The 24,517-nt window shown below is 53.5% G+C and overlaps 1 protein-coding gene across 1 annotated transcript in view; it reads left to right on the top strand.

The window, feature by feature from the left end:
* ACACB (acetyl-CoA carboxylase beta) overlaps positions 1 to 24,517 on the top strand; it is a 96,840-nt gene that overhangs the window by 10,995 nt on the left and 61,328 nt on the right. The window contains exons 2-10 of the mRNA XM_075534329.1: positions 7,408 to 7,540; positions 9,354 to 9,492; positions 13,539 to 13,648; positions 13,757 to 13,838; positions 15,323 to 15,421; positions 17,967 to 18,076; positions 18,156 to 18,266; positions 21,574 to 21,783; positions 22,640 to 22,810. Of these exons, the coding sequence (XP_075390444.1) occupies positions 7,408 to 7,540; positions 9,354 to 9,492; positions 13,539 to 13,648; positions 13,757 to 13,838; positions 15,323 to 15,421; positions 17,967 to 18,076; positions 18,156 to 18,266; positions 21,574 to 21,783; positions 22,640 to 22,810 (1,165 nt within the window). The remainder of the gene's footprint in view (positions 1 to 7,407; positions 7,541 to 9,353; positions 9,493 to 13,538; positions 13,649 to 13,756; positions 13,839 to 15,322; positions 15,422 to 17,966; positions 18,077 to 18,155; positions 18,267 to 21,573; positions 21,784 to 22,639; positions 22,811 to 24,517) is intronic.

Here is a 24,517-nt window from a genome sequence, read left to right as displayed (position 1 = left end):
ACATGACGCGTGTTCACCTGCCCTTGAGTTTGGCCATCTACCAATGGCTCCCCCGCCTGGTCTTGTGCAGCCTGTGAGCTGAGAGTGAATGGTTTTCATTTGTTTGTTGGTTTGTTTGTTTTCCAAGTTGACCTGACAATACAACGCCAAGCCAAGTGGTGACACATTTCAGTTACAGTTCAGGGCCCTTCCGTAACAGCCACACGTGTCTGATTCTGCACCGTCTGCGGCGGCTCCTGGGTTTCACTGGCGGAGCTGGACAAAGCTCATTGAACCTGCAGAGCCCAGAGCTATTTCTATCGGGCCCTACATGGGAGAGATGCTTTTCTGCATAGGACCACCATCGTCACCAAAAGGCTGTGCATCCCTGGCCTGCAACATTCTTTTTGCCGGGTCTCTGATGCTTCCTGTACATGGGTGTATTTAAAATGAATGGCTAACAGGTGAGAGGGGGATTTTTCGTCTTTCTCATTATTTTGCTGTCATGGACACAGCACACTGAAGAACGTGGGTACCTAAGTCTGCCTCCATTCGCTGTTCTTGTCTTAGGATCCGATTACCTGGCCCATAAACAGTCCTTGAACTCCCATGTAGCAGGTCTGTTACATATGGGAGCAGGAAGGGACAAAATATCTGGGGACCATGACTGCCTACAAAGAGCCCAGGTGGCATAGTGGGTTGTGTATCGGGTTGCTAATGTCGAGGTCAGTAGTTCCAAACCACCAGCCACTCCTTGGAAGAAAGATGAGGCTGTCTGCTCCCGGAAAGACGGACAGGCTCAGGAACCCACAAGGGCAGTTCTAGCCTGTCCTACGGTGTCGTTGTGAAGTGGAACTAACCTAATGGTGTGTGGTTTTGGGGTGTTTTTTTGCTTATGAAATGGTCCTCCAGGGGGAGAGCTGGCTGTTGGTGGGTGGGGGGATCTTAAGCCATCCTAGGACCGTCACCCTAGGCCCCTGAGTGGTTGTGGCCTGAGGAGATGGGGGTACTGGGTTGGTAAGACTGAAACTGGGATTGGCACTCGAGCTGCCTCCAGCGGCCCGCTCACTCTGGACCTCCAGGTTCTATTGCTTTAAAGCAATCACCTGTTTGAGTGGAGTCATTCCTGTTAGCTGCTGTCAAGCTGGCACCGATTCCTGGTGACCCGGTGTGTGACTGAATGAAACGTCATCCGATTCTGCGCCACCCCCAGAATCACGGGGCGATCGGAGCCCCTTCATCTTAATGTTTTAAATCATGCTTTCACTGAGTTTCCGCTGAAAGTTTGCCTAACAAGTTCAGTTCCCACATGACCATATCTACCCCGGTTACTCAGGGACATTGGTTGTATTTTTTACAGCGTGTCTACACCCGCCTGCTGTTCCTGATCCAGGATTCTGGTTTCCCTGCCCGAGATTCATCTTTGCCTTAATCGCTGACCTTGTGGTATCACGTCCTTGATTTAAAACAAAACAAAACAAAACAAAACAAAACAAAACAAAACAAAACAAAACAAACTTACTGTGCTTTAGGTGGAAGGTGACATAGCAGGATAGTTTTTCCAATTGGTAGTTCATGGGCAGGTTGCCCTGGGCATGATGCAGTCCTCGCCGTGTATCACCGCCGTCCCTGTGTCCTCCCTGGGTCCCCCATTTCCGTTTGCCTGGCTCCATGTTGCCCTGGTGCTTTCATGTCGTCGATTGTCCTTAGGGACACACCCATCACGTTTGGTTTATAGACCCCTCTCTTATTTGGCTCACGGCCATCGAGTCAGGCCCCTGTGGGAGAAGCTGGAACAGCACCTGTGGGTTGTTGAGACCATCATTCTTCACGGGAGTAGAAAGCCTCAACTCTCTCCCTGGGAGTTGCTGGCGGTTTTGAACTGCCGGCTTTGCACTTAGCAGCCTCTTGGGAATACCTTCTGTTTTAAATCTGAAGGTTTGTTTGGTTTTTTTTTAAATGTGTCTGCGGTTTTGTGTTTGGCCACTGTCTTTTCTCGTGGCCCGGGGCAGAGTTGTCAGTAGGGTGTGGCCGCCAGGCACCAGTGAGTTCTTCTGGTCTCCATTAGATCCACCACAGTGGTCCCTCCTCCTTGCCTGCCATCCCCTCAGCGTCTTCCTTCGCCTCAGTCACGTCCTGCTGATTTCTCCGTGCTGTGCGTCGCCTGCCTTTCCCTTCACCAGAATGAACTCCGGGGAGCGTCACGGCGCTGTGCTTACCTCAGTCACCAGTTGAGACACCAGCTGCGCTGCTTTCTGTTCCTTTAAAGACGGGCAGTGCCAGGGACCCACAGGGGCAGTTCCACCCTGTCCTATAGGGGCAGCTACGAGTCCAGTTCTGACAGTCTCCCACGGTGCTCTGTTGAAGTAGATTGCTAGGCCATTCATCCCAATCTTCCGTCTGGAAGCACCACCGAAACCTGTCCACCACCTGGTTGTCAATTTGTGGTAGCCTGTGAGGAGCCGTCGTGAGTACGCACTGGGCCGTTAACCGCATGGTCAGCAGTTCAAAGCCACCCGTCACTCCATGAGAGAAAGATGAGGCTTTCTCCTGCCATCAAGCGTTGTGGTCTCAGAAGCCCACGAAGGGCAGTTCTATCCTGCTCGAAAGGCTCACCATGCATTGGCATCAACTCCATGGCAGTGAGTTGTTGGTTTTTTTTTTCATTTATTTTTGGGTGGTAACCTATGTATCGCTACAAGGCCAGTAGGACCATTATGATGGACATTTTAATACTAAGAGGTCCCCTCCTCACATTGGACCCGTCGCAAGATCAAGGAGGCTGGCCAAGTGATTACAAAGAGGCTGTGACCAGGAGCATTCTGGGAAATAAGGACATGTGGAGTCACAAGGGCCCCCGAGGTCATTGAGCCCCACAGCTGGGGAGGTCCAGATAGACATGCAGGCAGGCAGACAGAAAGGAGGCTGGCTCTTTCCATTCTGTCCTTTCCACACGGGAGCCTAAACTGAGCCATCAAGGGCACCCTCCTTGGAAGACTCAGAGCCGGGCGGGAGCAATGTTTCCATCTGGCGCAGAGAATGGGGTTTGTATCACCGTCATTCTCACGCCCTAAGCCTCTTGTGGGGCATGGAGGTTGGGATCCTTCTACCGTTGGGGCCTTAATTGAATTCTTTTGGTAAAACCACTCAGTTCCTAGCGGGCACCCAAGTCAGGCCACTCGATCCGCAGAGGATTGTCCCCAGCCCTGGGATCTATCAACCTAATGACATGAACAGTTGAACATTGAGACCTCGGATCACACTCAACCGTGTAGGTTGATCCCAAAGAACACATCTGGGGAACCACTGGAGTCTCAAAAACAACGTTCGGGAGAGGGTGGAATTCACCCAGGCAAAGCCCAAGACCTGTTGTCGCCGTATTTGTAACCCCACCGACGTGCTTCCGTAGAGGTGCGGGGCATTCACTTCTTAGCTCCGACTTCCCACTCTGATGGAGTTGGACCATCTGACCCTACCGCTTAGCAGGCCTGAGACCCTGACCCAGTGCCCTCAACTCTTACTGGTCAGTCTTACTGCCCAGCAGTGGGCCTGGACACTGCCTCCCCCTTGGCATTAACTGATACCAGGAACACCACAGTTGCCCGCAGGGTGCAAGAGGGCTTGGGGGCCTATCCAGACAGCCTTGGCCGGCGAGGTGAGGTGCCAGAAGGAATCAGAAGATGAGGTCCTAGCTGCTGACCAGTATCCCCGGTGAGCGACCATTGCCAGGGTCCAGGGGCTGGAGAGGAGACTGATTGATTGGTGTGAAATAAGTTGGGAGGTGAGGGGGAAAAGTCCCATCTTCAGGGATGTCACCATGGAAGATTGCAGGGCAGGGGACGGGGCTGGTGGTGGATTCTGTGCCCGGGTGAGGCCAGCTGCCTGTATGGGAGGCCAGCTGCCTGTATGGGAATGTTGATTGCTGATCTATTCCTGGTTCTCCTCCCTGGGGGATGAGAAGGGGCAGCGAGCCAAGTGAGTTTGGGAATTGATGCTCTCCAACAGGGGTAGCAAGACAGACATGGCAGTCGGCTGCTAGAAAGGTCATGGTTCGGTGCCATCGAGTCACTCGCCGTGCCCCAGAGAGAAGTACTGCCCGGTCCTGCTCCATCTTCACCATCGCTGTTCTAGGTGAGCCCCTGGCGGCAGCCACTGTGTCCATCCGTCTGGTCGAGGGTCTTCCTCTTTGTCACTGCCCCTCCACTTTACCCTGCCTGATGGCCTTCTCCAGAGACTAGTCCCAAAGGATGTGAGCAAAGTCTCCCCATCCTCAATTCCCAGGACGCGTCTCGCTGAACTTCCAGGACGGATTCGTTGGTTGTTGTTGGCATTCCGTGCATCTTTAGTACTCTTTGCCACCAGTGTAGTTCAGCGGCATGAATTCGTCTTCAGTCTTCGTTCAGTAAATGCTTCAAGTCTTCTGTGCCTTCAGCAGGCAAAGTTGCATCCGCCGCATCTTGTAGGCTGTTGCTGAGCCTCCAATCCTGATGCCGTTCTCCGGATAGTCCACTCACTGCCACTGGGTGAGTAGCCCACCTGCTTAGCCACCCTGTAGGACAGGGCAGAACTGCCCCGCGGGTTTCCGAGACCGTGATTCTTTGCAGGAGCTGAAACCCTCATCTTTCTCCCACACTGCAGCTGGTGGTTTCGAACGGCTGACCTTGTGATGAGCAATCCAGGGTGTAACCCACTATGCCACCAGGTCTCTGCCTTTTGGTGTCCTGGGGGGGGTGCTGTTAGAGTGGGATAACTTTGCAACAGGTGCAAGGCACACCAAGGGACAGAGGAAAATCGTTCCTCCAGTGGGGGAAATGAAGGAACGAGAATTGGGTGTATAATGATTACAGGCAAATGACCCACTGAACGTGCATTTGCGAAATGCCCCATAAAGGACCCTGTGGCGGTTGCTTTGATTCTGAACTCCCAGGGCCCGCATAGGACAGAGCAGAACTGCCCCCACAGCGTCTCCGAGGGTGCCAGTCTTGACTGAAGCCCAGCCGGGCACATTGTTCTCCCCAGGAGCAGCTGGCCCGTGAATCACCAAGTTTTTGGTTAACAGCTGAGCGCTTTACCCTCTGCACAACCAGGGCTCCTGTATTACATGATAGCCCGGGAGGGGGGCGCTGCGAAAAGTCGGTAGGGGAACTGCAAGATGTTTTAACTCAATTTTTTCACGGGCTTTTTGAAGGCCCCTTCAGGAGTTGGTGGGCAGGGAAAGCGCCTGGCATGGGGTGGCAGGGGCAAGGGAGCATCAGCTGAGGGTCCCTCAAGAATGAGTGCCCATCAGTGGGCCCTCCGACAGAGGACTCTCAGAATGACAAGCTTGTCCTGTTCAGGACTGTTGAGTCAACACCCGTTCATGGCGCTCCCAACCCCCGTGTGGGTCAGAGGTGGAAGCAGACCACCAGGCCTTTCCTGGGAGGGGCTTCTGAGGGACGGGGACCCCCACCCTTGGGGTTAGCAGCCGAGAGAGCCTGCACCACTCTCCCAGCTCAGAGTCCGGCCCCTCACCGGTCTCCCCTGAGTCAGGTGTGACCCAGCGACTCTGTAGGACAGGCTGGAACTGACCTGTGGGGTTTCCAAGTCTGTGATTCAACAACCAAACCAAACACATTTTTCCTGTGATTTAGGTGAAGGTTGACATTCAGCAACCTGCAGTTGACACCCCACGTCCCGTTCCAACTCCTTCATTCTAATCCCCTCCATGGACTGGCTCCGCTTGTCCCACTTCCTCCAGTGGTCACTGACCACGACCAAGACCAGCACAGACACATCTCTTGGGGACACCCTCGCTCCCTGGCCCTGTGATCTGAAATGGTTGATTATTCTAACAGGGGTGGCCCCGGGGGAGTGGTGAGCAGAGTGCAGATCCAGACCTGGAGGGTAACTCAAGAGGATAATCTTCGGGGAGCAGGCGGGCTGGCAGGGGGTGTCCCACCAATATGAGACGGGTCCCATGCGGTTGTGAGTTTGGTCTCACATCTTTCTCCCACTCTCTCCAGGCCCTTCCATGTGATCCTTTCCAGGGAGGGTGGTAGGGGGAGCTGGCATGATCTGATTTTCTTCTGGTCTCAGTGCTGTGGAGACGGTGTGCTGATCCGTTAGGCCACAGGATTAATTGTTTCCATGCCTTCGGTTGTGGTTCTGGGCTCTGGAGACCAATTGTGAGCTGCACCTTAGGTGGCTGCTCACGAGCTTGTAAGACTCCCCCGTGGTGACTCACCCAAGGGCAATGCAGAACACTGTGTTTGAGAACTGTTCATGCCAATGGACCGGGGTGTCACCTGAGACCAGGGTCCTGAGCCCCCGGGCCCGACCGCAACTTCTCTCAAGGTGTGTGGTCAGGCCTAAGGAGTTCTTGTAGCTTTGTCCTCTCTGCGGTCCACCACCTTCATGATGTGTTCTCAGTCAAGGGGAATACACATAGACATAGCCTCTGTTAAGTGTATGTGTGTGTGTATGTGTGTGTGTGTGTCACTGTGTGTACATATAGGGATATGTGCCTGTCTATCTATCTATCTATCTATCTATCTATCTATCTATCTATCTATCTATCTATCTATCTCTCTATCTATCCTCCCTGTTCAGCTTGTGTATCTATCTAGGCATTACTTGTCTATCACCGCTAGTGTCTACTACAGGATTGTGTATATCACAATATTTGCCTCTGCTGCCTTTCAACCTGGCATACCTCACAGTTCCTTCCCCTGCCTCCATAGTTTTCCCCTGAGCCCTCCTCTTCCTGCGTCTTGCCTTCCCCTCCACCCACGTGAACGCTTGTCTACATTCTAGCCCAGGACTTCTCCTCCCACCCCTGCGATCACCAAAGAATGCTTCTTCTCTTGGGAAAACCTTTTCTTGAGTCTCCCACACGATTTTGCCATTTGTGCCGGACTCATTTCACTCATCCTCGTATCCTCCGGGTTCATCCCTGCGCGTTGCCATTCTCTCTCTGATGGGACATTTGGGACGTTTCCATCTAGCAGGTAGGGTGCAACTCGGGCTTTGATGGTTAAGATCCTGTGTCAGCTTGGCTGGCGGGCGATTCTCAATGGTCCGTCGGAGAGGCATGGGATGATGTGATCGAGCAGTCATACCGTGATGTCGGATGTGGGGATCCGACGTGGTCATCCTCCATTTTCACATCACACCTGTTTGTACCTGGCGGCCGGGTCTCTGGAGCCTAGCCATGTCAGTAAGTGAGGAGAGGGTGGACTTCGGCCCTGATCGGAATGACCAACCAGGTCTCAGGTCTCCAGGGTACACGAGGCTGCTGTCCTCCCGTCCTTAAGGAGCGTGTCACGGCCTCTGGCCGAGGAGTGTGGAGCAGAAGCAGGTGGACTTCTGTGTGGCCCGTGCGCTAGGGCCCACAGCCTCCACGCACCCCCAGCCCCCCCACCCTGAGCTCATCTGGCTTTCCCTCCACAGGCCCAGCATGTCGGGACTCCACCTGGTGAAGAGGGGCCGTGAGCACAAGAAGTTGGACCTGCACCGAGACTTCACGGTGGCCTCCCCGGCAGAGTTTGTCACTCGCTTTGGGGGGAATCGGGTCATTGAGAAGGTACAGCGTGCCCTGGCCTGCAGGGTGGAGGTTGGGGCCGGGTGGCGGGGACCAGAGAGCCCTCTCACAAGCACAGTGCTGGCTGTGTGACCTGCAGGGGGGAGCTTTTCACCCACCGTCGTCTCTCCGAGGAGACTCAGACCTCCGAGCCTAAGCCAGGGCTCTGAGGTGCTACTGGGAAATGGGGCCCCCAGCCTAATGTCATCAGGTCATCCCCCACCCAGGGTGACCCTGGTGTGCCCAGGTAGAACTTTGCTGCTGGGGGTCTGGAGTGACCGACTGCTTTGCTTTTCTTCCAAGGCACATCTGGGGTGGGCTCGAACCTCTGGCCTTTAGGTTAGCTGTGGACTGTGTTCATGTTTCACACCCTCAGGTTGTTAGAGGGGAAGCGTGAAAGCCAGCTTCACTCTCCTGAGGTTTGCAGCTTCTTTCTAGAGGAGCGGAGACCCAGGGGCGGCGGCGGACAACGCAGGGGAGCAGGCTGCTAAGAGCCTCCATGGACAAAACTCGGCCCCTTCCACGTGGGCACATCCTGCTGCAGTCTTCTCTGTAGATATCACGGGGACGTTAGGGAGACAGAGGATCGGCCTGCGTTGGCTGAGGCCATGCAGCTAGTACGTGGTGGAGCTGGGGTTTGAACCCAGGTCAGCTTTGGTTCCACTTGAGTGGTGGCCTTGATCACAACAATTAGAAGGTGAGCACCCCCCAAAAAAGTGTTGCTATAAAACCCAAACACAAGAATATAAACATGTGAAGCTATTGTTTCTCTGCATAACCTGCAGCTGGGTGGACGCACCCTGAAGTGTTCCCATCTCTCCAGCCCTCCCCCGAAGACGTCTGCACGCTCTGCCTTAGGGCGGTTTGGGCCCACGCGAGACACTCAGATTGTGCACATTTTAAATCGAGATTGTGGACCATACGACGGGGCAAGGTCAGGGCCGGAGTCAAGTTTCCCAACAAAATGGTCGCAGGAAAGCTGGGATGCTTTCCTGACCCTTTCCTCACTAGGGCTGTTTTTAGATTTCCTTAAAACGGCCTTGAGCCTGTGAACACCCTGTGCCCTTGGAGAAACAGCTTATCAAGATGACCCTGAGGGATCGGGTCTCGAAAAACAGCCGCTGTCACCTTCTGAGCTGACCTCTCTGCTTTGAATTCCACTGGCCCAGCAAATCCCCTCGGTAGCCAATTTTGGTTTCTTTTTTTTTTTGGACGGCACCCTACTGAGACTAAGACAGAGAGAACCTGTCTGCGGCCATCCACTGAGAGCAGAGATGTGTTGAAATATGTTTGGATTCAGTCCAAACGCATGTAGACTGGCGCTTCTCACTGGCCCACTTCCATCCACGAGGAACTGCAGGGTCAGGCGCTACAGCAACCAGGTTCCGCCCTCCTGCCTTATTTCACTATCCTCCCAGCCTTACTCATGGGCATCGGTTTCCACAGGAGGAAACTGAGGCTCAGAGCAGGGAGGCCACCAGTCGCTTAGTGGCGGAGCCGCCACGTGAACAAGGCCACCAGAGGCCAAGTCCTCACCCCCAGCTGTAGTCAGTGCCCGCGCCAAGTGACCAAGACTGATGGTGATTCCCACTCTTGCTGGTAAAAACAGCATCCCCCATCCCCCAGCTCTAGACCCAAGCGTTCATTGGCTCAACCCTCACCTAGCCTGAGTGCCCCTCCATGCTGGTATGCTGGCAGCGCCGCCGTGGAGGTACCAGAGATGAGGCAGTTCCTGCAGGCCCGTGGGAGGCCCTGCCCGCTTACGGCCACCCCACAGCGTGAAGCCCACGTGCCTCCTTTGCTCCCCCGCCCTCAGGTCCTCATCGCCAACAATGGCATTGCCGCTGTCAAGTGCATGCGCTCCATCCGCAGGTGGGCCTACGAGATGTTCCGCAACGAACGGGCCATCCGCTTTGTGGTCATGGTGACCCCGGAGGACCTCAAGGCCAACGCAGGTACCTGGGCTGCCATCTTTGCTGCCACCCCGCCCACCCCGCCCCTCTCCATGACTCCCCCACCCCTCTCCGGAGTGGGCCCCAGGCATCTAGTGATGTTTTTCTTTGCTGACCCCTGGTGGTGTAGTGGTTACAGTCGGACTACGAGAACCCCACCAGCTGCCCAAAGAGAGATAGATGAGGCTTACTGCTCTCAGGAAGAGCAGCAGGCTCAGAACCCCCTAGGGGCAGGCCTAATCTGTTCTGTAGGGTCGCCTCGATGGCCGTGAGTGAGTTTTGCTGATCAACTGGCCCCAGTGCCTCAGGAAAGTCCCATCCCGGAGAAACGCCCTCATTCGAAGCACATTGTGCGTCCTGTACCTTCAGTCCGTCCTTCATTTTCTGTTTGTTTGTCTAGCCTCCCATTTCCAGGAAGACGGTCCGTTCTTTAAGTAACTGTTAAGGCAGTTGACTCCCCCTCTCGGACAGTCTGTCCCTTCATAGGTCATAGTATAGGCACAGTGATTTTTTAAGACACTGCCCCGCTTTAAAAAAATATTCCCAACTCACTGCCGTTGAGTCAATTCCGACTCATAGCGACCCTCGAGGACGGGGTGGCACTGTTCCTGTGGGTTTGCGAGACTGTAACTCTTTACAGGAGTAGAAAGCCTCGTTTTTCTCTCGAGGAGTGGTTGGTGGTTTTGAACTGCTGACCTTGTGGGTAGCAGCCCAACACGTCACCAGTACACCACCAGGGCTCCTTTATAAAGCACAGCTCGGGGAAAATCACGCAAAAGGCAGCTGTTTAAGAAGTGAAGCCTAGAGTTGCTGTCTGATCCAGCAAGCACGCTCCTGGCTGTATGCCCCAGGGACCTGAAAGCAGGGCTCAGAAACTTGTATGCCCCAGGCTGGCAGTCGCCCAGGACGAAAACAACCCCATTGTCCTCCAGCAGATGACTAGGCAAACTTCCTGTGGTCCGCACGCAGTGGAAACCTGCTCCACCATCGAGAGAGAGGAGGTTCGGATCCACACCGTGGGTGAACCTTGACCACTGTCTGCTGAGTCAGATGCCTGCGGGCAGATGTCCATTTGCACTTGGGTGAAATCTCTAGGACAGGCAGATGCCTACAGACCAAGGATTGTTAGAGGAATAGGGGGAAACAGGGAAGTTATTGCTTAAGGCGCATTTTTTTAAAGGCTGTTGGGGAGGAAAAAATGGGAATTGTGATGAAAATATCACCAATTTGGGCAAAGAAAAATGACAGAAATGTGGAATGTTTTGTTCTGTCCCTGGCACACTAAAACCAAAGCAAAGCAGAGCTGAGATCCTGCTATCCATGCTTGCTGCCAGTGTGGGCCACTCCAAGCCCTGTCGCCTGAGCTGCCCGTGGCCCTGTCTGTAACTCACAGGTTCCATCAGTCAGGTCTGGTGCTTAGGTGGGACATAGACAGCTTGCCTGAAAATGTGATACAAGCAGGATGGGTGCCTTGATCTCTACCTTATCCAGAGCATTCTCCTCCCATCATGCTTAGAGTGTACTTGCCCCCACACGTGACTCTGTCGTCCATCTGATGGTGCGGCTCTGACAACAGTCCCCCATCCCCCCCTTTGTGGCTTCAGGGCCCCAGCTCAAGCTGTGCCTTGGGCATCAGGTTCTCTCCCACAGTTCCCTCCCCGTCTGCCAGGCCACAGCCAGACACGCCTTCTCCGAGCAGGCCACCTACTTCCTGCCTGCTGCTCTCCCAGAGAAGTCTCGGGAGACTTCCTACTATGGACCACACCTGCAGCGCAGTGGTCTCTCCGCTGCTTTTCTGATTCGGTCCACGCCAACCAGAAATGGGCTGAAATCCGCCTCTGATCCTACGGTCCTGGTAGCTTGCGTCTTCCTCCTGAGAACAGAGGCCCCTAATCAGAACTGTGCAGCCCCATGTGTTTGGCCGGGTTGTCTAGAGGCACGCATGCAGCAACACTCATCTATGGATAAGCGCTTTATATCTATCAGTCACGGACGGTCACGAAGGCATCCCAGTCCTGCTCAATTCAAGCCCCTAAGCCTGACGCTGGTCCGTAGATCCCTCTTCAGACTCACGGCAGCTGCACACCATGGAGCAAGGCGATCACGGTGGGGTGGGGGTGGAAACAGGCAGGGCGCTGGCAAGCCCTCCGGGTCTCGGGGCTCCCGTGGGCCACTGCTCAAGGCAGGCCGGCAGGCACAGGGGTGGACATGCATCTGTTTGTGCTGTGTTCCTGATTTTCGAGGATGTATGCCAGGTCGAGCAATCGCCGGGCCCAGCGAGGGTCGTGTTCTCAGCTGTTTGTGAAAGCGTCCTCCCGCTTTCCTGGGCAGTTGCTCGGGACTCTTTAACGGCAGAATAATACTTTGGGTGTATAGGCTCCCCCACCGTTTGGTTATCCACTCCTCCGCTGGTGGGCATTTGGGTGCGTCCCACCTTCCAGGTGTGCCCCCCCCAACCCCCACCCCGATACACACACAGACAATATTTCGTCTTTTATGAGCCAATCTGCCATTCAGCTGAAGGATGGCCTCAGGGGTAATTTCAGTTTCCGCTTTGAAGGGTCCGTTTGGAAATCCTCTACTGGTCCAGCAAGTCTGGGCTTTTTAAGGGTTCGAATCCTGTTCTATATTCGCCACGCACCCCATCCAGGCCCAGCGGTGCTGACCCCGACCAGGGCAATGGGCAGGGGTTCTGGAAAGGGGTCCGCACCAGGGCAGTGGGCAGGGGTTCAGGAAAGGGGCACACACCAGGGCAGTGGGCAGGGGTTCAGGAAAGGGGCACACACCAGGGCAGTGGGCAGGGGTTCAGGAAAGGGGCACACACCAGGGCAGTGGGCAGGGGTTCAGGAAAGGGACCCGCACCAGGGCAGTGGGCAGGGGTTCAGGAAAGGGACCCGCACCAGGGCAGTGGGCAGGGGTTCTGGAAAGGGGCCCGCACCAGGGCAGTGGGCAGGGGTTCAGGAAAGGGGCACACACCAGGGCAGAGGGCAGGGGTCTGGAAAGGGGCACGCACCAGGGCAGTGGGCAGGGGTTCTGGAAAGGGGCACGCACCAGGGCAGTGGGCAGGGGTTCTGGAAAGGGGCACACACCAGGGCAGAGGGCAGGGGTCTGGAAAGGGACCCGCACCAGGGCAATGGGCAGGGGTTCAGGAAAGGGACCCGCACCAGGGCAGTGGGCAGGGGTTCAGGAAAGGGGCACACACCAGGGCAGTGGGCAGGGGTTCAGGAAAGGGGCACACACCAGGGCAGTGGGCAGGGGTTCAGGAAAGGGACCCGCACCAGGGCAGTGGGCAGGGGTTCAGGAAAGGGACCCGCACCAGGGCAGTGGGCAGGGGTTCTGGAAAGGGGTATGCACCAGGGCAGAGGGCAGGGGTTCTGGAAAGGGGCCCGCACCAGGGCAGTGGGCAGGGGTTCAGGAAAGGGGCACACACCAGGGCAGAGGGCAGGGGTCTGGAAAGGGGCACGCACCAGGGCAGTGGGCAGGGGTTCTGGAAAGGGGCACACACCAGGGCAGAGGGCAGGGGTCTGGAAAGGGACCCGCACCAGGGCAGTGGGCAGGGGTTCAGGAAAGGGACCCGCACCAGGGCAGTGGGCAGGGGTTCAGGAAAGGGGCACACACCAGGGCAGTGGGCAGGGGATCAGGAAAGGGGCCCGCACCAGGGCAGTGGGCAGGGATCAGGAAAGGGGCACACACCAGGGAAGTGGACAGGGGATCAGGAAAGGGGCCCGCACCAGGGCAGTGGGCAGGGGTCTGGAAAGGGGTATGCACCAGGGAAGTGGGCAGGGGATCAGAAAAGGGGCCCGCACCAGGGCAGTGGGCAGGGGTTCAGGAAAGGGGCCCGCCGTGCCGTCGATGATCAACACAGGTTACTAACCTGGGCGCGCATGCGCCGCAAGGACACAAGCTCCTGCGGAGTCCCCACACCGTCTTGCTTAGAGTCTTTGCCTCCATATCCGTTTTTGGCGGGGCTACCGTCTCGCTGATTGAAGGCCGGGCCTGGCACCGCCCGACACCTCCCTCCTCCTCCTCCTCTCTCCGGTCTCTTCCAGAATACATCAAGATGGCAGACCAGTATGTCCCGGTCCCCGGCGGGCCCAATAACAATAACTATGCCAACGTGGAGCTGATCGTGGACATTGCCAAGCGGATCCCCGTGCAGGTAGATGGACCCACAGGGGGACGGAGGCCCGGGCGTCCCCGACGACTCAGGCAGCGGAGGGTCAGTCTCCTGGAGGCCTCCACTCATGCCTCTCCCGTCCGGTTGCAGGCAGTGTGGGCTGGCTGGGGCCATGCTTCTGAGAACCCCAAGCTGCCGGAGCTCCTGCACCAGCTTGAGATTGCTTTCTTAGGTAGGAGTGCGTTTCCGGTGTGTGACACGGGTAGGTGGGTGGGTGGGGGTGCGGGGTGCAGATGGAGAAGTTGGTGGGCCAGGTTCTCTTTCTAGCTCACTCCTGCTCCCCAATAGTGAGATAGGCTTGGTATCCAGACCGCAGGCTTCCACTGTGGGCCACAAGCCAGCAGAGCAGTGGGCAAGGCCTGTGGCTGGATGTGCGGGGCCACAGAAATGGGAACCATTCAAGTGGTGGCCGAGCAGAATGAGGCGGCGACCAGTGTCCACTGCTGGCGCCTCTGTTGGTCCATAAGATGTTAGCCAGCTTCAGATTTCTGACTGGGTTTCGGGGTGGGGTAGGGGGAACGGTCGGCGCATTTCTGATATGACATGTTGCTTAAGACCCTCTTGGACCTCCTAGAATGCCCTTCACCCCCTGGGACCAGAGTTTTCCTTCTCTGCCGCTGATCCGCTGGGGGTGATGGCACCTGTTTGTATCAGGATCGCTGTGCTACTTGACTTTGACTAACAGGAACCCCGGTGGCTTAGTGGTTCCTTGTTGGGCTGATAACTGCAAGGTGAGCAGTTCGAGACCACCAGCCGCTCTAAGGGCGGAAGAGGCGGCTTTCTACTCCTGTAAAGAGTTAGAGTCTGGGAAACCCACAGGGGCCGTTCTACCTCCTGCTCACCCACTTGCTGGCAGGTAGATTTTTTTTTTAGCTTGGTCTCAGTGCTGACCTTCCTTAAGCAGTTAACCCCGGGTGCTGCCCCTCGACTTCCGGTCTGCAGCCCAGACCTGCCCATGTCCGAGGCCGCTTGGGAGAAATGCACTCCGGATGTGCCAAGGGTCTGCATGGTGACAGTGGCTGCTGACACACTTGGGGGGTGGGGGGTGGATGGCCTTGAAGGATGGCCCCAGCAGCCTCTTGTTAGCCTTCAGTTTGGGCACCTCTGAAAGGGGGACAGTCAGAAAACTATAGCCCTCAAGCCCAATCTGGCCCACTGCCTGCTTTTATAAATAAAGTTTTATCGGCACGGGGATGCACCCATTCATACATGCCTCGTCCTCTGTACCGGCAAAGCAGAGTAGTTGAGCTCACAATGCTGAAAATATTTTGCCTGGATCTTGGATTTTAAAAGATTGTTGACCCTGCCCACCCCCCACTGCTCCCACCAACCAGGTTTAGTTCTGTGAAGTGCCCCCTCTCCTCGCTTGGTCCAGCTTCCTGCCTGCTCCCAGAGTGAATTTGTGTGTGGCGCTGCCCCATGATTGCCAGTCAGAGCTGGTTGACAGGCCACCAGCATGTTGAGAAGTGGTGGGCACGTGAGGAGAAAAGGTCTGTCTTTCTCGACGTGGGTGTGAGGGCTGCGAGAGCTGGCAGCTTGTGTACCCCACCTTGTTGTCTGCTCCTCACCTGGCCCCACCACAGAGCCCTGGGCCAGGGTTTGTCCCCAAAGTGTTTGATGATGGTGCTCTGCCTCTTTCTGGTCCCTATCCTGCAGGTCCGCCCAGTGAGGCCATGTGGGCCCTGGGAGATAAGATCGCATCCACCATTGTGGCCCAGACGCTGCACATCCCAACCCTGCCCTGGAGCGGGAGCGGTAAGAGCCGCCGGGCTGCCCCAGGGAGTTTCTCAGCCCATGCTAGTGTGAGCAGTGTGTGTGTGTGAGCTGTATGTGGACAGTGTGTGTGTGTGAACAGTGTTATGAACAGTGCATGTGTGTGAGCAGTGTGTGTGGACAATGTAGAGGTGTGCAAGCCGTGTGTGTTTGTGTGTGTGTGTGTGTGTGTGTGGTTGAGTCTAATGTGTGGTGTGTGTGTGTTGGGAGGAGGGTTGACTTGAATTTGTTTTTTTTCCTATTCTTCCATTTAAAACATTTTTAATGTTGAACCAATGGTACCATTCCATTGGAGACAAATCTGGGGAAGAAGACCAAATCATCCCTGACCCTGCGGCCCAAGGGCGACCATGTTAACTTGGCCACAGTTGCCGTGGGGCGTCTGCCCCTCCAGGCCTTACCCTGAGGCAGCTCTCTAAGAAATCAGAGGTCTTAGTTGGACTCATTCACGACTTGTCTTTTTCTCAAGAAAGACTATCTTTCTTTAATTGGTAGCCGTGGCCACAGTTGTAATGCCTGCCTTGGATGATATATGGATGCCCCACCATTAACTCCTCAGTAGTGTCTAGCCCCGCCCCCTCTGACCTCCAATTTAAAGAATCAGTCAAAGGGCGGAGCATTGGTGATCCTGTAGTTGAATCCTGTATGTAAGTCTACACACTGCCTCTGGTTAAAATCCCCCAACTGGAATTTCTAGGACAAAGAAAATCCTCTTACATTTTAATTTTTGCCTCTAAAGCAGTGGTTCTCAACTTGTGGGTCATGACCCCTTTGGGGGTCGAACGACCCTTTCACAGGGGTCGCCAGATTCATAACAGTACCAAAATGACAGTGATGAAGTAGCAGCAAAGATAATTGTATGGTTGGGGGGGGAGATCACCCCCACATAAAGAATTGTATGAAAGGGTCGCAGCATGAGGAAGGTTGAGAACCGCTGCTCTAGAGCTTGAATTTTTTTTTCTTTGAACTTTTTAAATCTTTTTATTGGGGCTCATAAGGCTCTTATCACAGTCTGTACATACATCAATTGAGCAAAGCACCCTTATACATTCGTTGCACTCGTCATTCTCATAATTCACCTTCCACTTGGGTTCCTGGAATTAGCTCGGTTTCCCTTTTTTTCCCCCATCCCCCCCCTCCCTGATCCCACCCCTGGTCCCTTGAATAGTTTATAAATAATTATTATATCTTATCTTAAACTCCCCGGCGTCTCCCCTCACCCGCCTCCCCATTGCCCATCTCCCAGAGAGGAGGTTACACATATAGAGCTTGAATTTTAACTTTGGAATAGAAAGGTTTTTTAAAAAAAAAATACATTGTAGAGCTTTGGCCCATGACAATTTGCATAGGAACAACACCCCAGAGTAGAGTTGGGATTAACAATGAGACGTATTCAAGCTAATATAGTGGTTCTAAGGAGCCCTCGTGGTGTAGTGGTTACGTGTCAGGCTGCTAACTTCAAGTTCACCAGTTCGAAACCGCCAGTCCCTCTGAGGGAGAAAGATGAGACTTTTTACTTCCACATAGAGTTTCAGGCTCAGAAACCCAGAGGGGCAGCTCTCGCTGACCTGCGAGTCACTACGAGTCACTGTTGACTCAGTGGCAGTGTGTGAATACGGTGGTTCTGGTAGGTGTCGTCTGAATTTCCCCCCTCGGGGTGTGAATGGAGCCCTCCTGGTGTAGAGGTTACTAACTGCAAGATCAGCAGTTTGAAACTACCATCTGCTCCAGAGGAGAAAGATGAGGCTTTGTGCTTGTGTAAAGAGTGATGGGAGTAGAGAGCCTCAGGAACTCATGGGGGCAGTTCTGCCCTGTCCTATCGGGTCGCCGTGAGTCAGAATTGACTCGATGGCAGCGGGTTTGGTTGTTGGTTTTCTTGGGGTCTGAACATTTCAGTTTTTGACTAATATTTTATCGTGTTTCCGCTAAAAGTTTACCCAGAAGCTTAGCTTCCCATTCAGCCACGTCCACACACGTTGCTCAGTGACACCGGCTATGTTCCTCACAGGGCCTGGGCCTCCTCCTTGCTCCCTTCCATTCTGGTGGTCCCGTTTCCCTCCGTCTAGTTTCCCTGCCCCCTTACATTGGCATCCTGCTTTCAAAGTCACTTTTGAGCCGTCAGTCCGTCTGAACTCGGGAAGCTCGGGTTTCCCCTGCAAGGTCGAGTCAAATGGCGGAAGGCCATGATGTGTCATGGGACGCCGGGATCATCTGCGACAGAACAGCACTGCAGCCTGCAGGGTGTCAGCAGTGCCCCGCAGTGGGGCAGGGAGATGCACGCGGTTGCATTGGTGTGTGTTCTGTGTGTTTTTTCAACGATGGTGATGGATAAAATAAATTATTAAAAAAAAGAAAAACCCATCTGCCGCCATTGTAGACAAGGGAAGGAAAGGTGTCTTGATATTTTGGTGATCTTGAGCATTCTGGGTGAGGAGGGGGCCCGGTGGTCGCTGCGTGTGTGCGCACGAGTGTGCCTGCGCCCCTGCCCTGGAGCACCCCACTCTGACCGTGACCCATGACCCCGCAGGCTTGGTGGTGGAGTGGTCAGAGGACAGGAGACAGCCAGGGAAGACGATCAGCGTGCCAGAAGACACGTACAACAAGGGCTGTGTGAAAGACGTCGATGAGGGCCTACAGGTGAGCACAGAGCCGCCTCACCTGTCTCTGAGAGGTGGCCGATGGACTCCAGAGACATCTGCTTGTCCTTTCCGCCCAGGCGGCTGAAAAGATCGGCTTCCCATTGATGATCAAAGCTTCCGAGGGCGGTGGAGGGAAAGGAATCCGGAAGGCTGAGAGCACCGAGGACTTCCCAATTCTTTTCAGACAAGTGAGTGCTTTCGTCTTTTTCTTCTCTTTCTTCGCGTGTCATCAATTCCAAGCCGGGGCGACCCTCTGCCCATCAGAAGGAAACCCTGCGCCGTCCTCCCAGTGGTTCCTGTGTTGGCACCTGCTGTGGCAGCCACTGTGTCCACCCAGCTTGTTGCAGGGCCTCCCTCCTGTCGCTGCCCCTCCCCCTTACCCAGCTGGATGCCCTTCTCCTGGGACTGGCCTCTCCTGACAAAGTCTGTGTGGCAGAGGGAGAATCTTCGCTTCTAAGGAGCATTTTGGCTGCACTTCTTCCAAGACAGATGTTTGTTCTTTTTTTTTTTTTTTTTAATCATTTTATTTGGGGCTCTTCCAAAATCTTAACGACAATCTGGCCTTTCATCGTGTCAAGCACACTTGCACATAGGTTGCCACCATCATTTCCAAAACATTTTCTTTCGCCTTGAGCCCTTGGTATCAGCTCCTCTTCCCCCCCCCTCCACCCTCCCACCTTCGTGAACCCTTGAGCGATTATGTGTTCTTGTTATTTCATGTCTTACGCTGTCTGTTGTCTCCCTTCACCCACTTTTGTTATTCATCCCCCTTTGGTGGGAGAGGGTATATATCCAACCTTATGATGCCTCCCCCCACTGTTTGTTCTTTTTTTAAATACATTTTATTGGGGGCTTTTACAGATGTTATAAAAATCTATAAATCAATTATATCAAGCGAACTTGTACAAATGTTGCCACCATCATTTTCAAAACAGTATCTTTCTACTTGAGCCCTTTGATGTCAGTTCCTCTTTTTTTAAAAATCATTTTATTAGGGGCTCATACAACTCTTATCACAATCCATACATACATCAGTTGTGTAAAGCACATTTGTACATTCATTGCCCTCATCATTCTCAAACATTTGCTCTCCACTTAAGTCCCTGGTATCAGCTCCTCATTTTTCCCCTCCCTCCCCTCTCCCCCCTCCCTCATGAACCCTTTATATAAATTATTATTTTGTCATATCTTGCCCTGTCCGATGTCTCCCTTCACCCACTTTTCTGTTGTCCGTCCCCCAGGAAAGGAGGTCACATGTAGATCCTTGTAATTGGTTCCCCCTTTTCAACCCACCTTCCCTGTGCCCTCCCGGTATCAACCCTCACACCACTGGTCCTGAGGGGATTATCCGCCCTGGATTCCCTGTGTTTCCAGTTCCTGTCTGTACCAGTGTACATCCTTTGGTCTAGCAGACTTACAAGGTAGGATTGGGATCATGATAGTGCCGGGGGAGGAAGCATTTAGGAAAGTTCTATTTTTCATTGTTGCTACACTGCACCCTGACTGGTGCTTCTCCTCCCCGAGACCCTTCTGTAAGGGGATGTCCAGTGGCCTACAAATGGGCTTTGGATCTCCACTCCACACTCCCCCACCTCATTCACTATGGTAAGATTTTTTGTTCTGATGATGCCTGATACCTGATCCCTTGACACCTTGTGATCTCACAGGCTGGTGTGCTTCTTCCATGTGGACTTTGTTGGTTCTGAGCTAGATGGCCACTTGTTTACCTTCAAGCCTTAAAGACCCAAGACGCTGTCTCTTTTGATAGCTGGGCACCATCAGCTTTCTTCGCCACATTTGCTTATGCACCCATTTGTCTTCAGCGATCGTGTCAGGGAGGTATTACACCTGATCTGATCCCACCACAACGAGGCAAAACAGTAAGGGAGTGCAACAGAACAGCAAGGGAACGGAGTGGCGAGGTCCCCAGGGAATGCTGAAGGTGGACTTTGGGGCCAGGGTTTGGTGCCCCAACAGACTGGACTGCAAAACACTCCTAAAGGCCAACAAACAATCCTTGAACTAACGACAGGCTTTTCTTTCTTGTGTTTTGTTTTTATGTCATTGGTTTGTTGTTGTTGTTTCATTGTATATTGTTGCTTGGTTTTGCTCTGTCTTGTTTTTGTGCATGTTATTATCTCCATAGGTCTGTCTAAATAAGATAGGCTGGATGAACAATCTGGAGGAGAAAACAATGGGACCGACAGTTCCTGGGGGACATGGGAGAGGGGGAGAGGGGGAAGGTAGTGGTGTTAACAAACCCAGGGACAAGGGAACAAGCGATCCAGATCGGTAGTGAGGAGGGTGTGAGAGGGCTGGTAGGGCATGATCCAGGGTAATGTAACCAAGAGGAATTGCTGAAACCCTGGTGGGGACTGAGCATGATAGTGGGATAGGAGGAAAGTCAAAGGAAATAGAGGAAAGAACTGAGAGGCAAAGGGCATTTATAGAGATCTAGATAAAGACATGTACCTATGTAAATATGTATATATGAAGATGTGGAAGTAGATCTATGTGCATATATTTATAGGTTTAGTATTAAGGTAGCAGGAGGACATTGGGCCTCCACTGAAGTACTCCCTCAATGCAAGAATACTTTCTTCTATTAAATTGGCATTCTATGATGCTCACCTTCCCGACACAACTGCTGAAGATAAAGAGGGTGAACAAGCAAATGTAGTGAAGAAAGCTGATGGTTCCCAGCTATCAAAAGATATAGCGTCTGGGGTCTTAAAGGCTTGAAGGTAAACAAGCGGCCATCTAGCTCAGAAGCAACAAAGCCCACATGGAAGAAGCACACCAGCCTGTGTGATCATGAGGTGCCAAAGGGATCAGTTATCAGGCTTCAGAGAACAAAAAAGTCATATCATTGTGTGTTTGTTCTTTTGGCAGTCCATCATGCTGCCACAATTTGTCTGCAGCACCATAACTCAAGCTCTGTGGCCTTCCTTATTCAGAGTCTCACTGTCACGTGCCTATGAGTGTTTGCAAATACCAGGGCTTGGGGTCAGACTTTTTGACCCTTTGCACTTCAGGATTACAGGGACATGTCACCTTCTAAGGCAGTGGTTCTCAACCTGTGGGTCATGACCCCTTGGGGGGGGGGGCTGTCAAACGACCCTTTCACAGGGGTCGCCCGATTCAGAACAGTAGCAAAATGACAATGAGGAAGGAGAGACGAAAATCAGTTTATGGTTGGGGGGTCACCACCCCATGAGGAACTGTCTGAAAGGGTCGCGGCATGAGGAAGGTTGAGAACCACTGCTCTAAATGATAAGGCTTTCTCAGTGTTTGATTTAAGTCCCTCTCCCCAAGGACATATGGGTCCCCTTTCTGTTTTCAGTCAAACACTGCTGTTTGTAAGAAACGGAACGTGATGTTCTTAGAGAGAACGACATAAGACTAAAAATATCTTGGGCTGGGTGCCTGCCTTGTGTGTACCCAACTCACCCCTAACTCCCTGCCCTGTCCCGGTCTCTTGCCAACCCCAACCAGGTACAGAGTGAGATCCCAGGCTCCCCTGTCTTCCTCATGAAGCTGGCCCAGAACGCCCGCCACCTGGAGGTCCAGATTCTTGCTGACCAGTACGGGGATGCAGTGTCCCTGTTTGGCAGGGACTGCTCCATCCAGCGGCGGCACCAGAAAATCATCGAGGAGGCCCCGGCCACCATCGCCTCACCAGCTGTGTTTGAGTTCATGGAGCAGGTGGGCTTCCCAGGACCTGGGAGGGGCGGGGACGGGGGCGGGCTTCTGGCGAGAGCTTCCGATGAGTCGGGGTTGCCGGAAGGCGGGTGGGTGTCCACCATCTGCTCTGTGAGTGAGCACATGGTTTCAGCATCCCGGGGCAGCGTGAACGACGTTGCACATAGTAGGTCTGCAGCGAGTATGTGGGGAGTGTGTAGGCAAGTAGTCAGCTGCTGCCCCCGGGTCCCAATGCTGGTGTGGCGTACACATCCCACGGGTGGGGCTCTAGGGACCAGGAATTTACCGCAGAAGTTCGAACCAGGACATGGATGACATGGGGTGGGAGGTGGGGGGGGGGTCCTTCTTGCCATCACCCTTAGGTGCTTCTGGCATCCCCTGACTGCTTGCAGGTGTCTCCCTTACCTTTTTGGAAAGCAGTTGGATTTGTTTCGTTGCTGTCGAGAATACACAACAGCAAAACACACATCAAATGTAGGGTTGCTACATTTTCAATTCCGTGGCATTATGGTCGCTTCTCCGCATGTGTGCCCCCGCTCTGGGTCTCTGGGTGGCCCCTGTTCCTTTTTGTAAGACTACATTCAGAAGCGACTCAGCTTAGGAGCTTGACATGAGTTCATTCAGGGACAAAAGGAAGTCTATCCAAACAGGGTCACAGTCACAGGTTTAGGTGTTGCAAACTCTGTGTGTGTATGTGTGTGTGTGTATGTATATACATATACACATATATGTGTGTGTGTATAGTTTTTTTTGGTGAGGAGGGGGGAATTCCACCTGTCCATAGAACTGTATTGGAACTTCAGGTAGAAAGACCATTAGGAACCTCTTGCGAGGCCTTCTGTCCCTCTCGTCCCCACAGTGTGCCGTCCGCCTGGCCAAGACCGTGGGCTACGTGAGTGCAGGGACCGTGGAGTACCTGTACAGCCAGGATGGCAGCTTCCACTTCTTGGAGCTGAACCCCCGCCTGCAGGTCGAGCACCCCTGCACTGAGATGATCGCAGACGTCAACCTGCCGGCCGCCCAGCTGCAGGTGAGGAGAGGCGGTGAGCCAGGGCAGAGGCTGAGTCTCTTCATGGGGTTCATCTCTCGGCTGGTTGTCCCTTGACTGCTTTTGTTTTTTCTTACCCCCCCCTCAACTTTATTGTGAATTAGGTTGGAATGACATATCAGATGATATATATATTTTTTTGCCTTCAACAACTTAAACAACTGATCAGACCTCCCCGGGACTTTCCCTGGTTTCTCCGTCTCTCACACACAGTTCTTCCTTGTTGGATATTAGCTTCCCCTTCAAGTTAGAAGGAGCCCTGGGGGCACAGTGGTTGGGCTGCTACCTGTAGGGTCAGCGGTTTGAAACCACTAGCCGCTCTGTGGGAGAAAGACAAAAGCTTTCTACTCCCACAAACAGTTACCCTCTGGAACCTGCGGGGGCAGTTCTGCCTTGTCCTGTTGTGGTCCCTGTGAGTTGGAATTGACTCGGTGGCAGTGATTTTGAGGTTTTTCTTTTTTTAGTTCACCTAAGTTAACACCTGTCTACCCTCTAGCCACCTGAAGGTATCAGAATGACGCTCCTTGCTCTCTCTCGCTCTCTCTCTCTCTCTCTCTCTCTCTCCTCAATCTCTTTAAAATCAAGATCTACCCCCACATGCCTCTCACGGTCACATCTCCTCGTCTGCTTAATCTGGAACAGCTCAGAGTTTAGATTTTTCCGCCCTGACATTGGCATGTCAGTTTCCCGCAGGGCACCCCGCCATTGGAATTTGTCCGATCCCTTGTTCCTGATGAGATCCAGGTTAAGGATTTCAGCAGACTGTGCTTCACACCACCCACGTGTCCTTCCCCACACGGCCATCGGGGAGGCATGGGTGACGATCTGGCTCTTGCCTGCTGCTGGTTGAAGCTGACCCTTCAGTTATGTCAACCCCCAGATCTGTCTCCCTTCTCACTCATTCAGCCCAGCTCTCGGATGCCCTCTGTACCACCTCTTATACTCTGCAGCCAAAGGTTGTTCCTTCCCGTTTACCTGGAAGGAGCCCTGGTGGCGTAGTCGGTAATACCGTGGGCCACTAACCTCAAGGTCAGCAGTTCAAACTCACCAGCTGCTCCTCGGGAGAAAGAGGAGGCTTTCTGTTCCTGTCATGATTGATAGCCTTGGAAACCCTCTGAGTCAGAATGGCCTCGATGGCCATGGGATCTATTGGTATATAATTCACGTACTGTACAATTCAGCAGTTTAACCACATCAAGGAAAGTTGTCCAATCATCACCGCAATCAGTTTTAGAACATTTTCTTCATTCTTGTCCTCATTGTTATTAACTCCCCATCCCCGCCCCCCAAGCCTCCCCTGGCGTACTCCCAAGGGACTATTATTCATCCAGTGACTGGCTCTCTAGACTTACCCATCCTGGATTTCATGTACAAAGCAAAAGCAAAACTAACAGCAACAAAGTAAAACAGATACAAACCTCAATCGAAAAGAAAGCCGAAAACATTAAAAGCTAGAAAAATGTTAAATGAATCCTCATGGAGATCAGATAATAAGGTGCTACCTTTTAACTTAGCGGCTTCTGCAATAGTCCACTCTCCAAGGCATTCTTCCTGACAGCGAGACTCCACATCCCTGGTCCATGGGCAGAGGGAATTCACTGGAGCCTTCATCCACATGCATTAACGTCACTTTTTTTTTTTAAAGGGGAACAACTTTAAAATGGGTCCGAAGGGAGATCAAAAGATAAG

Source organism: Tenrec ecaudatus, chromosome 16 (assembly GCF_050624435.1).
Source record: "Tenrec ecaudatus isolate mTenEca1 chromosome 16, mTenEca1.hap1, whole genome shotgun sequence".
Lineage (NCBI taxonomy): Eukaryota > Metazoa > Chordata > Mammalia > Afrosoricida > Tenrecidae > Tenrec > Tenrec ecaudatus.
The sequence above is the reverse complement of the archived record's forward strand: the minus strand, read 5'-3'. Positions and strand labels throughout refer to the sequence as shown.